Here is a 22,548-nt window from a genome sequence, read left to right on the forward strand (position 1 = left end):
ATCATTCATATGGTGAACACCTGGTAACCGACATTAACAAGATGCATATATAAGAATATCCCCATCATTCCGGGACACCCTTCGGATATGATATAAATTTCGAAGTACTAAAGCATCCGGTACTTTGGATGGGGTTTGTTAGGCCCAATAGATCTATCTTTAGGATTCGCGTCAATTAGGGTGTCTGTTCCCTAATTCTTAGATTACCAGACTTAATAAAAAAGGGCATATTCGATTTCGATAATTCAACCATAGAATGTAGTTTCACGTACTTGTGTCTATTTTGTAAATCATTTATAAAACCTGCATGTATTCTCATCCCAAAAATATTAGATTTTAAAAGTGGGACTATAACTCACTTTCACAGATTTTTACTTCGTCGAAAAGTAAGACTTGGCCACTGGTTGATTCACGAACCTATAACAATATATACATATATATATATATCAAAGTATGTTCAAAATATATTTACAACACTTTTAATATATTTTGATGTTTTAAGTTTATTAAGTCAGCTGTCCTCGTTAGTAACCTACAACTAGTTGTCCACAGTTAGATGTACAGAAATAAATTGATAAATATTATCTTGAATCAATCCACGACCCAGTGTATACGTATCTCAGTATTGATCACAACTCAAACTATATATATTTTGGAATCAACCTCAACCCTGTATAGCTAACTCCAACATTCACATATAGAGTGTCTATGGTTGTTCCGAAATATATATAGATGTGTCGACATGATAGGTCGAAACATTGTATACGTGTCTATGGTATCTCAAGATTACATAATATACAATACAAGTTGATTAAGTTATGGTTGGAATAGATTTGTTACCAATTTTCACGTAGCTAAAATGAGAAAAATTATCCAATCTTGTTTTACCCATAACTTCTTCATTTTAAATCCGTTTTGAGTGAATCAAATTGCTATGGTTTCATATTGAACTCTATTTTATGAATCTAAACAGAAAAGTATAAGTTTATAGTCGGAAAAATAAGTTGCAAGTCGTTTTTGTAAAGGTAGTCATTTCAGTCGAAAGAACGACGTCTAGATGACTATTTTAGAAAACATACTTCCACTTTGAGTTTAACCATAATTTTTGGATATAGTTTCATGTTCATAATAAAAATCATTTTCTCAGAATAACAACTTTTAAATCAAAGTTTATCATAGTTTTTAATTAACTAACCCAAAACAGCCCGCGGTGTTACTACGACGGCGTAAATCCGGTTTTACGGTGTTTTTCGTGTTTCCAGGTTTTAAATCATTAAGTTAGCATTTCATATAGATATATAACATGTGTTTAGTTGATTTTAAAAGTCAAGTTAGAAGGATTAACTTTTGTTTGCGAACAAGTTTAGAATTAACTAAACTATGTTCTAGTGATTACAAGTTTAAACCTTCGAATAAGATAGCTTTATATGTATGAATCGAATGATGTTATGAACATCATTACTACCTTAAGTTCCTTGGATAAACCTACTGGAAAAGAGAAAAATGGATCTAGCTTCAATGGATCCTTGGATGGCTCGAAGTTCTTGAAGCAAAATCATGACACGAAAACAAGTTCAAGTAAGATCATCACTTGAAATAAGATTGTTATAGTTATAGAAATTGAACCAAAGTTTGAATATGATTATTACCTTGTATTAGAATGATAACCTACTGTAAGAAACAAAGATTTCTTGAGGTTGGATGATCACCTTACAAGATTGGAAGTGAGCTAGCAAACTTGAAAGTATTCTTGATTTTATGAAACTAGAACTTTTGGAATTTATGAAGAACACTTAGAACTTGAAGATAGAACTTGAGAGAGATCAATTAGATGAAGAAAATTGAAGAATGAAAGTGTTTGTAGGTGTTTTTGGTCGTTGGTGTATGGATTAGATATAAAGGATATGTAATTTTGTTTTCATGTAAATAAGTCATGAATGATTACTCATATTTTTGTAATTTTATGAGATATTTCATGCTAGTTGCCAAATGATGGTTCCCACATGTGTTAGGTGACTCACATGGGCTGCTAAGAGCTGATCATTGGAGTGTATATACCAATAGTACGTACATCTAAAAGCTGTGTATTGTACGAGTACGAATACGGGTGCATACGAGTAGAATTGTTGATGAAACTGAACGAGGATGTAATTGTAAGCATTTTTGTTAAGTAGAAGTATTTTAATAAGTGTCTTGAAGTCTTTCAAAAGTGTATGAATACATATTAAAACACTACATGTATATACATTTTAACTGAGTCGTTAAGTCATCGTTAGTCGTTACATGTAAATGTTGTTTTGAAACCTTTAGGTTAACGATCTTGTTGAATGTTGTTAACCCATTGTTTATTATAACAAATGAGATATTAAATTGTTATATTATCATGATATTATGATATATAATATATCTCAGTATGATGTATATACAGTTAAATGTCGTTACAACGATAATCGTTACATATATGTCTCATTTCGAAATCATTAAGTTAGTAGTCTTATTTTTACATATGTATTTCATTGTTAATACACTTAATAATATATTTACTTATCATTTAACATAATTAACCAAGTGTATCAATATCTTAATATGATTCATATGTACCTAGTAAGACGTTGTTATAACGATAATCGTTATATATATCGTTTTCGAGTTTCTTAAATTAATAGTCTCATTTTTATGTATATAACTCATTGTTAAAATACCTAATGAGATACATACTTATAATAAAAACATGTTAACTATATATATAACCATATATATGTCATCGTATAGTTTTTACAAGTTTTAACGTTCGTGAATCACCGGTCAACTTGGGTGGTCAATTGTCTATATGAAACATATTTCAATTAATCAAGTCTTAACAAGTTTGATTGCTTAACATGTTGGAAACATTTAATCATGTAAATATCAATCTCAATTAATATATATAAACATGGAAAAGTTCGGGTCACTACACGGGTCGGGTCCCGAACAAATTTTCTATGCTAATTATTCATATATAAGCATGTTAGAACAAATTGCATGTGAATTGGAGGTCTAGAACGTGCCAAACATTTTTCACATTTGGGACAAGGAGGTCAGAACCTGGCCCCCTTATATGTCGCGCCGCGACAGGAAGGGGCCGCGCCGCTGCAAAGGCCGGGTGCTGGTGCCTGGCCAGTCCCAAATGTTCAAGTCTCAATCCAAAACCTTTTTGTGCATAAAACACAAACCGCTAACACTTAGGACTCGCACCTTATATCGTTGGAAAGTTCTTTTGACGTAGAATGCAACTAAACACAATTCATCAATCAAAAACCTCATTTGTAACAACCGAGTTTTCAAACCAAGTGATCATTCAATGCACACATTAATGCTTCAAACTCACCAATGCACATTTAATGATTCGGGCATTCAATGCATACATATGACATGCCATTTTGTAGGTAATTGAGCATACAATACAACTAACAACTTACTAACAACAAATCATGGCAATCAATGCATCAAATAATCATTTCAAGTTCATTAAACCCTAGCTCAATTCCACCAAAAATCACTAAACAAGTTCTTAGAGTTTTCTCATGCAACCTATACATCAAAATGAAGCTAGTAACACTAGGAACACATTTAATACATGCATTTATAACATTTAACAACATTTAATCATCTAAAACTCAAGATTAAACACACCCATTTTGCTAGTTCATGCAAGTTACTTCCAAACAACAAATCAAGCAATTCAAACACATAATCTTGTTAGACTAGAGCCATAGACACTAATTAACAACCTTGTAACTCAAAAATCTCAAGAACACAAAAATTAGTGATTTTAGAAAGTTACCCAAATGCAATGAGATTGGTATGGAATCGAAGAGGAGATCACGAGGAGTTCAAATATGTAATTTGTTTGGCTCGAAGCTTGATCGATTTATTATGGATGATGATTTGCTTTATGGAGAATTTAGAGAAAATATGTAAGTAGTGAAAGAAAAGAAGAAAGAAATGAAAAGGAAGAAGATAAGGAGGTTGACTTAGTCAAAGCTAGTCACCTCTTTGTCTTGTTGGCGAAACTAGTCCCTCAAGTTATAATCGGGTGCGTTAAATTACCTAAACAAGATAATTTGAAACGCGTGTTAACGGGAGATGTTATAAACATATAACGGAGTTTAAAGTAGTATAACGGAAAAGTAAACGGAAATAGGCGGGATGTTACATTACCTACTCCTTAAAAGAAATTTCGTCCCGAAATTTAAGAAGGCGTAGTAATCGTTGTTTCTTCCTCGGAATCCGACGATTCCGGAACTGGGAATAGATGAGGGTGTTTCTTTCGCATTTGATCTTCTCTTTCCCAAGTAAACTCGGGTCCCCTTTTGGCGTTCCAACGGACCTTAACAATCGGGATCCGGCTTTGTTTTAATTCCTTCTCGACGTAGTCCACAATTTCAACCGGTTCCTCCACAAAATGGAGTTTGTCATTAATAGTAAGTTCCTCGAGAGGGACGACGATATCGGGCTCGGAAAGACATTTCTTCAAGTTAGATACATGAAATGTAGGATGGACGGAGCTTAGTTGAGGCAGGAGATCTAAACGATACGCGACGGTTCCAACACGCTCTAAGATCTCGAAAGGACCAACATATCGCGGATTCAGTTTCCCACGTTTCCCAAAACGAATGACACCCTTCCAAGGTGCGACTTTTAACATGACGCGGTCACCGACTTGAAATTCGAGGTCTTTGTGTCTTTTGTCGGTATAGCATTTTTGACGACTCCGGGCCGTCCGAAGCCTATCTCGGATTTGAAGGATCTTCTCGGTGGTTTCGTGAATGAGTTCGGGCCCGGAAATTTGCACGTCACCCACTTCGGCCCAACAAAGAGGAGAGCGACATTTTCGACCATATAACGCTTCAAAGGGTGCGGCCTTTATACTCGCATGATAACTATTGTTATAAGAGAACTCGGCGAGAGGTAAGTGCTTGTCCCAAGCTTTTCCAAAATCAACGACGCAAGCTTGTAACATATCCTCTAAGGTTTGTATGGTACGTTCACTTTGCCCATCAGTTTGGGGATGATATGCGGTACTCATGTCTAAACGCGTTCCCAACGCTTCTTGTAACGTACGCCAAAATCTAGAAACGAAACGGCCATCTCGGTCGGAGATAATCGATAAAGGTACACCGTGTCGGGCTACAATCTCCTTAATGTAAAGTCGTGCAAGTTTCTCCATTTTGTCGGTCTCTTTCATGGCGAGAAAGTGCGCGGATTTGGTGAGGCGATCGACAATGACCCAAATAGTATCATAACCGCCCGACGTTTTTGGTAGCTTGGTGATAAAATCCATCGTGATCCTTTCCCACTTCCATTGTGGGATCTCGGGTTGTTGAAGTAACCCGGACGGTCTTTGGTGTTCGGCTTTGACTTTAGCGCAAGTCAAACATTTGGCAACGTATCTAGCAACTTCCTTTTTGATGTTCGACCACCAATATTGTTCTTTAAGGTCATGGTACATCTTATTGGCGCCGGGGTGAATCGAGTATCGTGATTTGTGGGCTTCGTCTAAGATGAGGTTTCGTAAGTCGCCATATCTAGGCACCCAAATTCTTCCGGCGTAATATCGAAGTCCGTTTTCCTTAACTTCGAATCGGGAGACGAGGATGTTTAAAAGTTCACGTCCGATGTGGTTGTCCTTAAGAGCCTCCTCTTGAGCTGCACGAATTTGGCTATTAAGGTTGGAGTGGATGGTGATGTTTAGTGCTCGGACGCGAAGAGGTACCGTTCTTTCCTTTCGACTTAAGGCATCGGCCACTACATTTGCCTTTCCGGGATGGTAACGAAGCTCACAATTGTAATCGTTCAAGGTTTCAATCCACCGTCGTTGTCTCATGTTTAGTTGCTTTTGATCGAAGATATGTTGGAGACTTTTGTGATCGGTAAAGATAGTACTCTTGGTGCCAAGAAGATGATGTCTCCATAACTTAAGTGTAAAGATGACGGCTCCGAGTTCAAGATCATGTGTCGTGTAGTTTCGTTCGTGAACCTTGAGTTGTCGAGAGGCATAAGCAATGACTTTCTTTCGTTGCATTAATACGCACCCATAACCGTTCTTCTAGGCATCGCAATATACAACAAAATCATCATTGCCTTCGGGAAGTGACAAGATAGGAGCGGTGGTTAGCTTAGTTTTCAAGATTTGGAAAGCGGTTTCTTGTTCTGATGACCAAATGAACTTTCGTTCCTTGTGAGTTAGCGCGGTTAGAGGGCGAGCGATTAAGGAGAAATCCTTGATGAATTTACGATAGTATCTGGCGAGACCTAAGAATTGACGAATTTGAGTAGGAGTAGTAGGAGTCTCCCATTTACTAATGGCTTCGATTTTTACGGGATCGACTTTAATGCCTTGATCACTTACAACGTGACCGAGGAATTGAACTTCCTTCAACCAAAATTCACACTTGGAGAACTTGGCATAGAGTTGTTCTTTTCTCAAGATTTCAAGCACGAGTCGAAGATGTCCTTTGTGTTCCTCTTCGTTTTTAGAATAGATCAAAATATCATCGATGAACACGATAACGAATTTGTCGAGGTAAGGTTTGCACACGCGGTTCATGAGATCCATGAACACCGCCGGTGCGTTAGTGAGACCGAAAGGCATGACAAGGAACTCATAACTACCATAACGAGTCTGGAAGGCGGTTTTGGAGACATCTTCCCCTTTAACCCTTAGTTGATGATAACCCGAACGGAGATCGATTTTTGAATATACACGAGAACCTTGTAGTTGATCAAAGAGGTCATCAATGCGCGGAAGAGGATATCGGTTTTTAATCGTCAATTTGTTTAGTTCACGATAATCAATGCACATTTGTAGGGATCCGTCTTTCTTCTTAACGAACAAAATCGGAGCGCCCCATGGTGAATGGCTAGGTTGAATGAAACCACGGTCAAGTAACTCTTGGATTTGACTTTGCAATTCTTGCAATTCGGATGGAGCGAGTCTATATGGTGCACGCGCTACGGGTGCGGCTCCCGGAATAAGATCGATTTGAAATTCAACCGGTCGATGAGGTGGAAGACCCGGTAATTCGTCGGGGAATACATCGGAAAAGTCACTAACAATCGGCACATCATCGATGCGCTTCTCGTCGGCCTCGACTTTCTTAACATGAGCAAGAATCGCGAAACAACCCTTGCGAAGTAGCTTTCGAACTTTAAGCACGAAACGAGATTGAGTCCGGTGCAATTCTTGTCGCCATAGACAATCAATGGTTCACCATTCTCGATAGGAATTCGGATTGCATGAAGATCGCAAAGAATGTGAGATTTATTTTTGACCATCCAATTCATACCGATTATTACATCAAAACTCCCTAGTTCCATGGGTATCAAGTCAATTTCAAATTCATTACCCAAAATATTTAAAGTACACCCCCGGTAATATGTGTCGGCACTTAAGAGTTTTCCATCGGCCACCTCGATGGAGTAAGTAGTATTTAAAGGGTGTGGTGGAGCGGAAAGAGTAGGAGCCAAAGTCTTAGACACAAAACATTTATCGGCACCCGAATCAAATAAGCAAGTAACATAAGTGTTGTTGAGAAGAAACGTACCCGTGACTAGTTCATTGTCATCTCGGGCTTCCTCGGTGTTGATGTTAAAGGCTCGGCCTCGGTGGTTGGGGTTGGCTTTCTTTTTCGGGCATTCGTTCTTATAATGGCCCGTTTGGCCACATTCATAACAAGTGACCGTCCTTGGAGGATTGGGCCCCTTTCGAGCGACGGGGGCGGCACTTCTACAATCATTGGCCACATGACCATTCTTTTGGCACCGGTGACAAAATAAATTGCCACATTCCCCGTAATGATGTTTGTGACATTTGTTGCAAAAGGGTTTATTTCCACCATAACTTTTCTTGCCGTCATTGTTGAAAGGCTTTTTGGTGAAGGTGTTGTTGTTGTAATTAGTTGATGGAGTGGCTTCCCATTTCCTTTTATTGCCACCCGACTTGTCCTCGGCCTTAGGAGCCGGCACTACAATTTCATCAACCGTCTCAATTAATTGGCGGGCCATGTTCATAGCGGCTTGATGAGTAGTGGGTTTGGATGACATCACCCCTTGTTTGATGCTTTTTGGAAGACCGTGCATGTAGAGCTCAATCCTTTGAGATTCGGGGCTAACGAGATTGGGACACATCAAAGATAGTTCGGCGAAGCGTAGATTGTAAGCCTTGAGGTCGTTCCCGACCGCCTTCAAAGCTCTTAACTCTTGCTCAAGCTTGCGGGTTTCTTCGCGTGGAAAATATTCAACAATCATCTTTTCCTTCAAATCGGCCCAAGAAAGGGCATGAGCTTCATCGGTACCCATTGATTGAACATAGGTGTTCCACCACGTGAGGGCGACGCCGGAGAAAGTGTGAGTGGAGTATTTGACCTTGTCTTGATCCCGACAACCGCTTATGCTAAAGACAGCCTCGGTTTGTTCAAACCAACGAGTAAGCACAACCGGTCCCCCGGTTCCATCATAAGTGTGAGGTTTGCACCCCGTGAAAGCTTTGTAGGAGCACCCTTCGCTAGAGTTACCGGCTCCTTGGTTGTTATTGTTGTGGTTGTTGTTATTGTTGTTGTTGGACGAGTGACCGGCCATGGCCGCATCCACGGCGGTGGCTATCATGCGTTGCAAGGCTTGTTCGGGAGTTTCACGACGTGGCGCACGACGAGGAGGCATTGTTCCTTCAAAACAAAAGAATACCGTTGGTTAGTATTCTAAATGATACTAACCGTGATATGGAATAAAGATAGAGAGAAAATTATCCTTGACTCGTCTTAAATTCTTTATGTCATAATGTCGGCATGTTCATATGAGTCACCGTAATATAATCCCGGAAATTATATTACCCTAATTCATATGTGCATTCGACATTACCACATATAGTCAAGGTGGCGTGTCAATTAAATTATACAACGCAAGATTTAGATAGAATAAGAGTAGATATGAGTAAGAGAGCTCGAGTATAAATGCACATGTAGTCAAGTAATTCCTATGTCAAGTCTATATGCCGGTTGTAGTCTAGACCCACCAATGTACCCTATGACTCGGGGTTGACACCAATGAACTCTAAATCCCTACAACCAAGGCTCTGATACCACTTGTAGCGACCCCGACAAATCGTCAAGTGACGGCGTCATCTACGTATGGTCCCATTGCATGGTCATAAGCATTTATAACAAAGTTTGACCGAAAATTTGTCGCATTCATTTCATAAAAGGATGTTTCAATGTTTACAAAAGTAATTCCCAAGACAAGTACATATCAAAAGTTATAGTTCATATGAAACACGTGCGACATAGTTTAAAGTAGCCAAAAAGACGCTCCACGTATGCAAGTATACTCGACATCCAATGCAAGTATCAAAAGTATGAGCGGAAGCATGTATCACTTAAGTTCAAGGACCTGAGAAAAACATAGAGAATCTATCAACGAAAACGTTGGTGAAATCATAGGTTTAGTAAGTAAGTAAATGAGTAAGTAAGTTGAACCACAAGTGTTGTCACGTTGAAATAATAATAAACCATTCTAAAAGTTGATATCACGAGCACCCAATTATCAAGGCTTAACTATCACGAAACCCCATTAATATAGTGTCAGAACATACACTTATCCCCGAAAATATATTTCATCCGATTAACGGTAGCGAACCGTCCGAATGAGGGTTTGTCAAACCCGTATGGCCAAACAACATAAGTTCTCGCTTACACCCTGCAAGTGTAACTAATGATAATTGAATTGAGGCTTTTTGTTCTAACTCGTACGTAGAATGTTTGTTTTCGCACTTGTGTTCACTTTGTAAAATGAAACGTTTATGTTTTCTCATCCCAAATATAAGTATAAAAGAGTAAAAGTGGGACTATGATCTCACCTTTGATTGCAAGAGCAAATAAGTACTTCAACAAGTAATGTGCGCTAAGGACAACGCTAGTCTCGACCTAAACAAATAGGTTGTGTCAATAACGATAGTCACGGAGGGTCAAAGTTGTTCAATTAGTCCTATGGCTCAATACGACTCGATTATGAAGCATGTGAAGCAAATAGTCAAGTTTCATGCAAGATACATGTATAGAAACAAGTTAGAAAGATTGCATAATCAATTGGTTAAGTTTGACAAAAAGTCAAACTTTGGTCGGTCAAAGTCAACGAAAAAGTCAACATGTTCGGGTCGGGTCCCGAACAAATTTTCTATGCTAATTATTCATATATAAGCATGTTAGAACAAATTGCATGTGAATTGGAGGTCTAGAACGTGCCAAACATTTTTCACATTTGGGACAAGGAGGTCAGAACCTAGCCCCCTTATATGTCGCGCCGCGACAGGAAGGGGCCGCGCCGCGGCAAAGGCCGGGTGCTGGTGCCTGGCCAGTCCCAAATGTTCAAGTCTCAATCCAAAACCTTTTTGTGCATAAAACACAAACCGCTAACACTTAGGACTCGCACCTTATATCGTTGGAAAGCTCTTTTGACGTAGAATGCAACTAAACGCAATTCATCAATCAAAAACCTCATTTGTAACAACCGAGTTTTCAAACCAAGTGATCATTCAATGCACACATTAATGCTTCAAACTCACCAATGCACATTTAATGATTCGGGCATTCAATGCATACATATGACATGCCATTTTGTAGGTAATTGAGCATACAATACAACTAACAACTTACTAACAACAAATCATGGCAATCAATGCATCAAATAATCATTTCAAGTTCATTAAACCTTAGCTCAATTCCATCAAAAATCACTAAACAAGTTCTTAGAGTTTTCTCATGCAACCTATACATCAAAATGAAGCTAGTAACACTAGGAACACATTTAATACATGCATTTATAACATTTATAACATTTATAACATTTAACAACATTTAATCATCTAAAACTCAAGATTAAACACACCCATTTTGTTAGTTCATGCAAGTTACTTCCAAACAACAAATCAAGCAATTCAAACACATAATCTTGTTAGACTAGAGCCATAGACACTAATTAACAACCTTGTAACTCAAAAATCTCAAGAACACAAAAATTAGTGATTTTAGAAAGTTACCCAAATGCAATGAGATTGGTATGGAATCGAAGAGGAGATCACGAGGAGTTCAAATATGTAATTTGTTTGGCTCGAAGCTTGATCGATTTATTATGGATGATGATTTGCTTTATGGAGAATTTAGAGAAAATATGTAAGTAGTGAAAGAAAAGAAGAAAGAAATGAAAAGGAAGAAGATAAGGAGGTTGACTTAGTCAAAGCTAGTCACCTCTTTGTCTTGTTGGCGAAACTAGTCCCTCAAGTTATAATCGGGTGCGTTAAATTACCTAAACAAGATAATTTGAAACGCGTGTTAACGGGAGATGTTATAAACATATAACGGAGTTTAAAGTAGTATAACGGAAAAGTAAACGGAAATAGGCGGGATGTTACATAGCCCATTAGACTGATTCTTGGGCATAGAATCATGCGCATACCTAAGTGCCCCGTGCATACCCATCACACGCGATACACACAAGATTCCTGCGATAGCCAAGACGCATCAGATAAACTTAATGACGAATATATTATGCGCATCGCGCATTACCAGAGCCAAGCAATTATGGAGTCAGCACATTGATTGTAGCGCGTTAACGATAAAGCTAACAGTGCGCCTCGAACAAGTGCAGGTATAGTTTTCCGAACTTCCAACCACAGTGTCCCGAGATTAAGAGATACTCACCATCGAGAGAGTAACCTGTCTTAACCGGAATCTTCATAGCTTCGGGTATGACTTTCGACGATGGCAGATAACGTTCCTTAAACATAAATCCTAACTCTTGTCAGCAATCCATTAATTCCGACATCTTCGAATGATGGTGGGTTACATTTAACCACTCCGGCTGAGATCATCATCTCACATTGGGGTTATTCACGATGCACCGAACCGGAGAGTTAATTACAAGAAACCCTTAAATCCCCTTTTCTTTAATAACAATCATGGATGGACCCTAAGATCGTTTATTTACCTGAGATGCGAGTTACGACTAAGCATTGCTCAATAACAGATGATGATTGGGGCACAAAACACGATTTACTACTTCAACACCGCGCGCCTCCGTATCATGCAGTGCACGGTGGCACGACATAGTTGCATGGCGCATGCACCCCTGAAGCGTATTGTGCCTCGTTCAGAATTGTTAGGAAAGCGCTTACGAAATCATGGTGGTGGCATACTTGCAAGTTCAACATGATATATCTTCAACATATCATACCTAACTTGGGGGACTTGATGATGTGCGTAGTCCATCATGTTTTCTCATTGGGCTTGCACTTGGTCTTGAGCTAGAAAAAGCCCACAAGTCTCCTAAAAACCCTAAATCCCCTCTATAAATAGAGGGGTCATCCTCATTTCTCATCCATCTCATCTTTCTCTCTCTATTTTGTTCTCCACTCACTCTCTCTCATCCTTTTCTCCTCACACACAAATCGTGAGTTTTTGCCTGCCTAGACTTTTTTCCCTCACGGCCCGACTACCCGACTCAACCGGGTGGCCTTCAACCATCAACCACCCTCTCGAGATCATCATCTCGATTCGGGTTATCACGGTAACCGGACCGGAGTGTTGATGTCGTTGAACCCCCAAAACCCCTCTTTCGTTGATTCAAGCGTATCTCTGTACACGACGCAGATCTATGCTTGATCAAACTGTAGTACAAATATCAAAACTCGGAAAAATATACTAAAATGATAATGCAACATATTTTAGCAAATTGTAAACTTAGGAACTTTGTGCAAATTCAAGATCCAGAGTAAATGACGTTACGATTTGAAGATTTTAACTCAAATGGATGATAGGGTAAGAGATCTGGTAAAGATTGTCAATCAAAGAAACGTTCACTTCAAACTTACAGGGGTATTTACGTAAAGCTAGTTCTAGGAAGAAATATTATTGATTCATAATGCCTTTTTGGCAATTTTAATGGCTTAGATCAAATAGATTTTAAAGAATTGATGGTTAAGATTTGATTTATTTATAAATATAAATGATGACTCAATTAAGACTATTTTTTAATATATCAAAGAGATTAGTAATTGTTAATTATGTACTTATATTTTCATAGTTAGTAATATAGATTTTATATTGGAATGACAAATTTCACATAACATTACACATATTTTAGATGGATAATTTAATCACCTCTTTACCATCTTCGATTAGTTTAATTTTATATTAGGGTTATAACATCTATGTCGAGTAAGTAGATGTTTTTCAACAGGCACAATATTCTAGCTGATATATATGATGATATTTTGACAGAAAATGAAAAGTTAAAATGATTTGTAATCATGTGCATGTGTAATGTGACCTCATGGGTTTTATTGATTTATATAGAGATATAATGAGCTAAAAGACTTATTTGGTTATTTAATTCTCAACATTTATACTATAATTTACAATTTAGTTAATCATAGTATGTATAGTCGAATTATTTGGAATCATGATTGTTAGCCAGATATTACATGAGGATCACCTAAAACCAAACTCTCATGATGCTTGTTTGCATCACATTAATAAGATAGACAAACAATCTTAAGCACAATATTATACAAGAATATGTTCTACATCAGAATGTGCATCATAAACACTTTAAGCTTCATAAATTCAAGGGATAATAGTCAAGCAGCAAGTACACAATTCGAAAGCAAACTAACAAAGCCGAAAATCAAGATGTTCTCTCCGAAAATATATGTGAACTAAACAGATTAATTAAGTGCATAATCAGCATTCGGAATTCATGTTCTTGATTACAGATATAACTCTCCAAGCAAGGTTCTTATCTACAATAGACCAATTGCAGCAACAAAATATAGTTTCAGAAGTATGCATAAAGCCATCGTCGATAGTTCTATGAGGGCAGTTATCGTTCTTACATATTGCCAGACGAAATGACTTCACCTTTAAAGTTCCCAAGCAATCTTGCCTATCAAATTCAGTAACTTCATTCGAGAGTTTTGCATTTAGAACTCCAAGTAAAGAGTTGTCATCGGGACCCACAACCTCATCACCGGTAGTCAAACTATTCTTCAAATCACATAAATTCAATGCAAAACAATACGCAAATTCAACTTCAGCTTTATCATTTCCAACAATAGTTAAGAGCTCATCCTGGTGCACAATCTTGACTTTTTGACCTGGTAGCATGGTTAGGATCCCTTCGGATACTCTCTCATCATGGACCTTAACTGGGGACATTTCTGTTAATTCATCTTTTAAGAACTTGAAGTTGGGTGTCAAAGAACTACGGATAAATGTGTTGGTGGCATCAGCTTTAACAAAATGGGTTGTAGGGAAAGATATTGTTTCGGTATTTGCAGGATCATAGCATTGTATTCCCAGTTCCGACTTTATTTTTCCTTTCAGTTTAACCATATTTGGTTTTTCACCGTGTACAAGTATTACGTTCTTGGGTGACAGAAACTTGACAAGATCCATGATCCCTTTCGCATCCGTATGTGGGCTAAACGACAACTGATGAATCTAGAAAACACATACATAATTGAGATTACTTTTAAAATATACATAATTTCATAGATAGTTTCATAGTGTATGAAACTTTACATGTTTTACCATTGTGTGTACCCAGCTATAAAATTTCCTATTATATGTATTCATGTTTATAAAAGTCAGATTGTATACATTAATTGCTATTGTCGTATATAACCCAGTGTTGCAGAAACTCGGCAAGTACTCGGTCAAACTCAGTCAAACTTGGTCAAACTGGCCAAACTAGCTCAAACTCGGTCAAAACGCATTCAAACTCGGGTTTACTCGAAAAGTCAATCAAAATTTGTCAACAATCTGTCAAAATTTAGTCAAAGTAAAACTTAGTCAAAAGTCAAACTTAGTCAACATCCGAGTACTCCTCGAGTTGCCGAATACTCCCTAAAAAGTCAAGACCGAGTATTCACCGAGTAGCGATTTTTGGAACGTTGACATAACCTACACAAATAAACGTTTACTTAAGTAGCAAAAAACATAAAATTCAGATATTCAAAACTAGATTACATACAATAGAAAAATATCAAAAATTGGACACACTAGTAAAAACTAAAACGTGTAAAGTTTCATACACTTTGAAGCTATGAACCCTATTTCTCATATTAGTAGCATAAATTAGTTTATTTAAATTAAAAGGTGAATATATGAGCCTTGTACCTGGCAGCGTACGTCAATTTGTGTATCTTTGTCTAAAACAATTTTTCTAGGCTTGCCTGACATTAATTTGTGTCCTACAGTTCCAGCAACACAGTAACCTGGAAGTGTAATAAGATTTAATTCAGATGGGGCCCAATGCTTAAAAACTTCGAGCGAAAAACCACCACTGATCATTCCCGGTGTAGCAAAAAGAACACACGGTCCAGGAGCATCGAGTAATGACCGATTGAAGTTGTGAACTGCACCAATGAAAATAAGCCAAGTAAGCAAATTGGAATATTGTTTTGCATCAATGAAAGAGATTTATAATTTTACAGATAGTGGTACCGTTTTTAAAATCAAATGCGTTCCTAGTAGCATATGTATCTTTCACCTTCTGGCTGGTCCAGTTAATAAGCACTTTGTAATACAAATTAGCTTGCATTGTCAAACCTGGACGGGACAAATAGAATTAAACATATGACTTTCGAAATGATATTATAACAAAAGAGGTCATAATAAGAAGCTAAACCTGATGAAAAGTATATAGGAACTTTGAGATTCATCCGCTCCCAATAATCTTCTAATAAAATACAGAGTTCCTACATGACAATTTATAGTCTGAGCGTGAAGGACTTGATTGTAATAATGTATAACATAAAATATGCAAATAAGTTAAATGAAAACCTGAGCCCGTCCAAGAGCAAATGTAGGAATCAGAACCTTTCCTCCATTGGCAACACATTTATGAACCTGAAACATAATAATAATAATAATTTGTTATAGAATAAATAAGTTGATAATCATTAGTGCTGCTGAATATGATGGAATGTTGATGAAGGTCACATACAGCCTTAAGAAATTCTCTCTCCCGGGCATATTTTGAATCACGAATAGTTGTCGCATATGTTGACCTGAAAGCAGTGAGATGGTATAAGCAAATACCTACACAATTTTTGAAGTATTAAAACTTCTAAACACGGACCTTAAAAAGCAGAGTTTGCATAGACATTAGAGGCGTAATAATAGTTCTAAAGCATGTATAGACATGTCTTACTCAGTTATAAGAAGGTCTAATTGCAGCCTATCAATTTGAGCAGCTCCGAGATGTCTATCAGGTGTCATGTTATAATCTCCTGTATAAACCATTGAAGCGTCTCCCACACGTGCATAAAACATTGCAGCTCCAAGTACCTTAAACATAATCCAAACCATAGATTAAAATCAAATAAAAAATCATTTTTAATTAATAAGCATTTAACTTGATTTAAGAAAATCAATCTTAACACTGATGTAAGATTGTGTATACAAGGATAAACATACAATAGAATACTCAAAAGGCCCAACAGGAAAGCAAGAGAAAAACAGCTCCAAATATATAATAAAAACTATATTAACAAAAGAATTAAATAAAGTAAAAGATTTTGTTATTTATATGTTGAGTTAATACTAGGTTAAGAGCTTAAACGTTGTAGTAGCTTACATGTCCAGCATAGTAAGCACGTATCTGAAGGTCGTTATCAACTTGCAGAGTTTGCTTTAGATCCACCGCAGTAACTAACCAAAAAAATAGCAAATGAAATCTTAAAAACCAGTGGTACTTAAAAAATACATAATTAAGTAAAAATAAATATTTAAAAAAAAAAAAAAAAAAAAAAAAGGAAAACCACATTAGTAAACTGTTTTCATTAGTACCTTTCTTCATGCAATTAACAATGTTTTCATTAGTAAACTGTTGTTCTTCACCCCTTCCAACCATCACTTTGCGATAATCTTCTAGCATAATTGGAGCTAAAGCTTTGGTAGGATACTGTAAAATCAATAATTTTCCTTAAAAAAACAAAATACCACATTTAAGCTAACCTAGTCAAAAACTATGTTTACCGTCATGTAAATTGGTCCGTTGTAACCGCAAACTTCAGTGAAGTAAGGAAGAGCTCCAATATGATCCAAATGACTGCAACATGCAACCCACTTAACAAAAAGAGCTTGTGTAAAATTGGATTAATGGTGAAACAGTGCAAGTAGAAAAGCTTACAAATGAGTTATAATGATGCAAGAAAGGGCGTTATCGAAATCGCCAGATTTGGAAATGAGAGAGAAATCAGGGTAACGATGGTGATCAGTGTAACCCATATGCATACCACAATCAAACATTATACGTTTTCCATTCATAGATACAACAACACAGCTCTTACCTACTTCCTGTCCAGCACCTACTCCATTTGACACATTAATTTTATTATTATTAACTTAGAATTAGAATTATAATTTAAAATAATAGAAACAAGATACATAAAATTAAAGAAAAGAAAATTACACATACCTAGGACAAGACAGTCGATCGCCATTACTCTCTCTATATCAACTTCTAATTGAAACCCTAATTCTTATAAAAAGTATTCTACTTTTGCCTTTTTCAGTTCAAATGAAGGATATCGTCGTACCAAAGTCTTCAAATTTGTTGTCAATTTTGCACCTTTTTCAGTCTGAAACTAATTTGTGCCTTTCTTTGTTATGAAAATTTGACTTCAGAGTTCTGCCAAGTGAAAAATCTTAACAATTAACATTTGACATCCATCCATATATTAAATAAAAAATACCCCTATTTCACTCCAATAGATCATGAAAGAACATGATACTTAACTTTGCAATCAGCAAACAAGGTTTGCATAAACAACAATCGATGAAAGACATGCATAACTTTGAGGAATCGAGATCTATCTTTTTTTCAAAACAACAATTAATTAATAAAGGTGATATTATCAGACACACTTTTTTATCCTCACACACAGTAAAAAGTTAAAATAGGTGTGTGAGAATCAAAAAAGTGTGTGTGAAGATCATCCCCCATTAACAAAATGCTATAATAAATAAGATAGTGAAAAGAAATTATGCTAGAATTGATATTTTGCTAGAACTAGTTTTATGACCAGTGAAACACGAATTTATTTATTTATTTATTTATTTACCCTATATCTAAAAGACAAGGCGTAATGAACCGTCACTTTTCCTTCCACCTTTCACCCTCCCTTTATGCAGTTAAACCATATCTGTAGTACACTTCTTTCATACACCAGTTCATACTATTCCTACTGCACATGGTACAACTTCTTTTATCATCTAAAAGCCAAAACTTGATGAACAGTAACTTTTTATTGCACCTTTTACACTCCTTTATGCAGTTAAAACATATATGTAGTACACTTCTTTCATACACCAGTTCATACTATTCTTGCTGCAGATGGTACAACTTCTTTGATCACCTAGAACCACAGCCAAAATAGCAATTTAAACAAAAAATATATATATATATTATACACGGCATACCTCATCACCTGATTGTGTATATAGCAATAATAACTTGATAAAATACTTAAAGCACCTTCATATAGCATCTTCATATTCATATAACAATAATATTCATATAACAATAATAATTTAACACCTGCATCAAACAGAGAAATATATATTAAAAACCCAAAATATCTAATTTAACGAAAATTTCATTGATTTTGCTTTTGCTTTTCCTTTCTGAAATCTAACTTTACATATTTTTATAAAAAATAAAATACATGTACTCAAACCAAAAAAAAAAGGAAATATGCATTTTTTCACCACGAACCACCATGGTTCTATCAACAATAACCGCTATCAGCTACAACTAGCAACAAGCTTACCGTCTCCACAACTTCCAGCACTATCCAGATCGTAAAAAATAAAAAAATAATAAAAAGGTTAATATATAAACAGATCTGGAAAAGTAGATATGATATTGAAATGGATCTAAAAAAAAATCATGATATAAACTCAGATCTGATAAAAGCATAAACTCAATAAGACCAAATTTAAGTTTTTTTACTTGCCATCATTCTTATGAGCTACTACTACTACAAACACCAACCACCACTGATGGCCACTTCCGGCAACAAACATTTAGAAAGAAAAAAAAATAGATCTAAAGAAAACATGAAAAATGCAATTAAAGAAAATAACATATAAATAAAAAAACAAAATTATATCTAAAAATAACCAGATCTGAAGAAAAAGAATCAGATTCATACATGAAGCAAAATCCAGAAACTGGGTACGGTTTGGTGGCAGCTGGAGAAGTAGAAGAGGCAGTGGAGTGGATTTATTGGCGACCAGTTATGGTTACGATGTCGGTACTTACAGTGGTGGCGGCATTCGTGGTAGCGGCGGTGGAGTGATGCAAGGGATGGCGGCGGCGATGGCGTAATCTTTAGGTGGTTTTCATTAAACACGCTTTACAGTATTGTACTGTGCAATACTACAAAGCATATTTGATTTTGTATGTGTAAAAAGTGGTTATGTACATATCATCACCCTATCATTAATTTGTCATTCAAAAATTAATTTATTTATATTTTCAATAAAAAAATACAATACTGAGTAGTATTTATTGATTTTTCTTAATATATCATGTAGTTAAATTACGTAATAAACATATGTTACAAATACAATTTTTTAGTTTACTAGTTATTTTCAAAAATAGTTGACAAAATTTCATTCCTCGTTCATGAACTTTACATCAACTTTGACTGCCTGTCCTTTTTTTTTGTGCATCCCTCGTCCCTAATGTATCAGAAATCTACATCCATCGTTCGCCCGTCTATTTTCTGTCAATATTGCCGTTACGCTCCTATCACATGCAGAGCATGTGAGTGTAATTTTGGAAAAGGGACGAGGAATCTAATTTTTATGTTTTATTTTTCTTTTAATAACACCTACTCCCATACTTTTGATATTTAATTTATTTTTAATTTATTTTTTACTTTAATTAAGAACAACAAGATCAAATCTGACTTTATCCCATTGTCATCATCTTTTAATCTTCTTCATCGTCATCATGCTCCTGATCATAATCATCATCATCTTCTTCTCCATGTCAAACATCATACATCATCATGATTTACCTACCGAGTTAAATGAATATCGCTTTTGATTTCTTGAACTTCATTGATGATTTTTAACAAATCTTCATAGAAGATCAAATTAAGTCATGAAATTACTTCAGGTGACTCCTATAAGCACCGATTAGAATATATCTGAAGGATTCATTAACAGCAAAAAATTTCACTATCAGATGATGAACAGACGTGTATCTCAACTTATGAGCACAAAATCGAATTTCAGGATCTAGCTGTTTTTAGATGAAGATATGTGAATCAAATATTCTTAGAATCATCATGTGAGTACTCGAAACTCATTAACAACATCTGAAACTTCATGATTCGATGCAATTAATTCGTTGACCATATATGAACGGACATTGACTTTTAGATGTAGATCGATGTGAAGCATTACAATATGTTTTTATGATCTTCGAAGATTAGGTAGATGATTAGAAACATGAATATGTATTCAAATCGATGTTAAACAGGTCGATTAGTTCCGGAGACTAAAACGATGAATGATGAAGATGAACGAGAAACTCGATCTCCAACACTACAAATATTAAGCTGTTAATCGAATTGAAGATACACGAAGATTCGGTTTATGTTTCTGATCATGTTTCTGAAATCAATTGATATAAAAACTCATTATTTGAAGTTTAGTATTTTTAGCATGAAGATGAAGTTGTACATGTACTGTAGCAGAAACTTGATGAATTCAGAATTTAATATTGAAGAAGAAGATATAATTACGCTCCTCGTCCCCCGTGATTTAATGACCTTTTTACCCCCACATGATATGCACGTGATAAGAGGTAACAGAAGGATTTGACAGAAAATAGACGGGAGAACGAGAGATGTAGATTTCTGATACATTAGGGACGAGGGATGCACAAAAAAAAGAAAAAGGACAAGGAGTCAAAGTTGATGTAAAGTTCAGGGACGAAAAATGAAATTTTGTCAAAATAGTTAGAAGACTATTATCCCTAATAAGTTGAAAGACTTATATCCTTGACATATACCAAAACATAAAGCCAATCAAATTTTAGAGCAAAGTACAATAAATCTTCATATTTGGACATGATAATAACATTCTTGAAATGCCTATCTTCAAACTTTACATGTCAACAAAACAACCCATAAGACTTCTCCATGGGAATATAGACAAAGATATGAAGTCATGCATGTTGGAACAATCAAAACATTTAAATTTTCCTAAGAATCAATGCCTCTTGATGTAGTGATCCGAACTTTTTCATGTTTATATATATTAAATGAAATTGTTATTTATATGATTAAGTGTTTTCAACATGTTAAGCAATCAAACTTGTTAAGACTTGATTAATTGAAATAGGTTTCATATTGACAATTGACCACCCAAGTTGACCGGTGATTCACGAACGTTAAAACTTGTAAAAACTATATGATGACATATATATGATTATATATATAGTTAACATGATATTATGATAAGTAAGTTTCTCATTAGGTATTTTAACAATGAGTTATATACATAAAATTGAGTTTATTGAATTAAGAAACTCGAAACGATATATATAACGATTATCGTTATTACAACATCTTACTAAATACATATGAATCATATTAAGATATTGGTACACTATGTTTAATCATGATAAATGATAAGTAAACATGTCGTTAAGTGTATTAACAATGAACTACATATGTAAAAACAAGACTACTAACTTAATGATTTCGAAACGAGACATATATGTAACGATTATCGTTGTAACAACATTTAACTGTATATATATCATACTAAGATATATTAATATATCATAATACCATGATAATTTAATAATTTAACATCTCATTAGATATAATAAACATTGGGTTAACAATATTTAACATGATCGTTAACTTAAAGGTTTCAAATCAACATTTACATGTAACGACTAACGATGACTTAACGACTCAGTTAAAATATATATACATGTAGTGTTTTAATACGTATTCATACACTTTTGAAAGACTTCAAGACACTTATCAAAATACTTCTACTTAACAAAAATGCTTACAATTACATCCTCGTTCAGTTTCATCAACAATTCTACTCGTATGCACCCGTATTCGTACTCGTACAATACACAGTTTTTAGATGTATGTACTATTGGTATATACACTCCAATGATCAGCTCTTAGCAGCCCATGTGAGTCACCTAACACATGTGGGAACCATCATTTGGCAACTAGCATGAAATATCTCATAAAATTACAAAAATATTAGTAATCATTAATGACTTATTTACATGTAAACAAAATTACACATCCTTTATATCTAATCCATATACCAACGACCAAAAACACCTACAAACACTTTCATTCTTCAATTTTCTTCATCTAATTGATCTCTCTCAAGTTCTATCTTCAAGTTCTAAGTGTTCTTCATAAATTCTATAAGTTCTAGTTTCATAAAATCAAGA

The 22,548-nt window shown here is 35.6% G+C and overlaps 1 protein-coding gene across 3 annotated transcripts; it reads right to left on the reverse strand.

The window, feature by feature from the left end:
* Positions 1–13,621: 13,621 nt before the first annotated feature.
* On the reverse strand, positions 13,622–19,440 carry LOC139851484 (cleavage and polyadenylation specificity factor subunit 3-II). Of its 3 annotated transcripts, XM_071840549.1 has the most exons (15): positions 19,253–19,440; positions 18,574–18,636; positions 18,161–18,454; positions 17,515–17,727; positions 17,227–17,404; positions 17,073–17,145; positions 16,884–16,998; positions 16,672–16,745; positions 16,246–16,382; positions 16,039–16,102; positions 15,876–15,941; positions 15,721–15,790; positions 15,537–15,641; positions 15,210–15,448; positions 13,622–14,531 (listed from the first exon to the last, which is right to left on the reverse strand). In XM_071840549.1, exons 4-15 carry the CDS (start codon positions 17,537–17,539, stop codon positions 13,773–13,775), a joined length of 1,905 nt encoding a protein of 634 aa, XP_071696650.1. In that variant the 5' UTR covers positions 17,540–17,727; positions 18,161–18,454; positions 18,574–18,636; positions 19,253–19,440; the 3' UTR covers positions 13,622–13,772. The 3 variants fall into 3 exon arrangements, with proteins under 3 accessions (XP_071696650.1, XP_071696649.1, XP_071696651.1); XM_071840548.1 differs by lacking the exon at positions 18,574–18,636; XM_071840550.1 differs by lacking the exons at positions 18,161–18,454; positions 18,574–18,636.
* Between the last annotated feature and the right edge of the window lie 3,108 nt (positions 19,441–22,548).

The sequence above is a fragment of the Rutidosis leptorrhynchoides genome, chromosome 6 (genome assembly GCF_046630445.1).
Source record: "Rutidosis leptorrhynchoides isolate AG116_Rl617_1_P2 chromosome 6, CSIRO_AGI_Rlap_v1, whole genome shotgun sequence".
Classification (NCBI taxonomy): domain Eukaryota; kingdom Viridiplantae; phylum Streptophyta; class Magnoliopsida; order Asterales; family Asteraceae; genus Rutidosis; species Rutidosis leptorrhynchoides.

Bases quoted from the DNA above. Each gene is read 5' to 3' on its own strand.
- LOC139851484 (XM_071840550.1), bottom strand. From the start codon at position 17,539: ATGGCGATCGACTGTCTTGTCCTAG. The intron at 17,405-17,514 runs GTATGTGTAATT...CAAATGGAGTAG, and splicing joins GATCGACTGTCTTGTCCTAG to GTGCTGGACAGGAAGTAGGT. The intron at 15,791-15,875 runs GTTTTCATTTAA...ATTGTCATGTAG, and splicing joins TTGCTCTTGGACGGGCTCAG to GAACTCTGTATTTTATTAGA.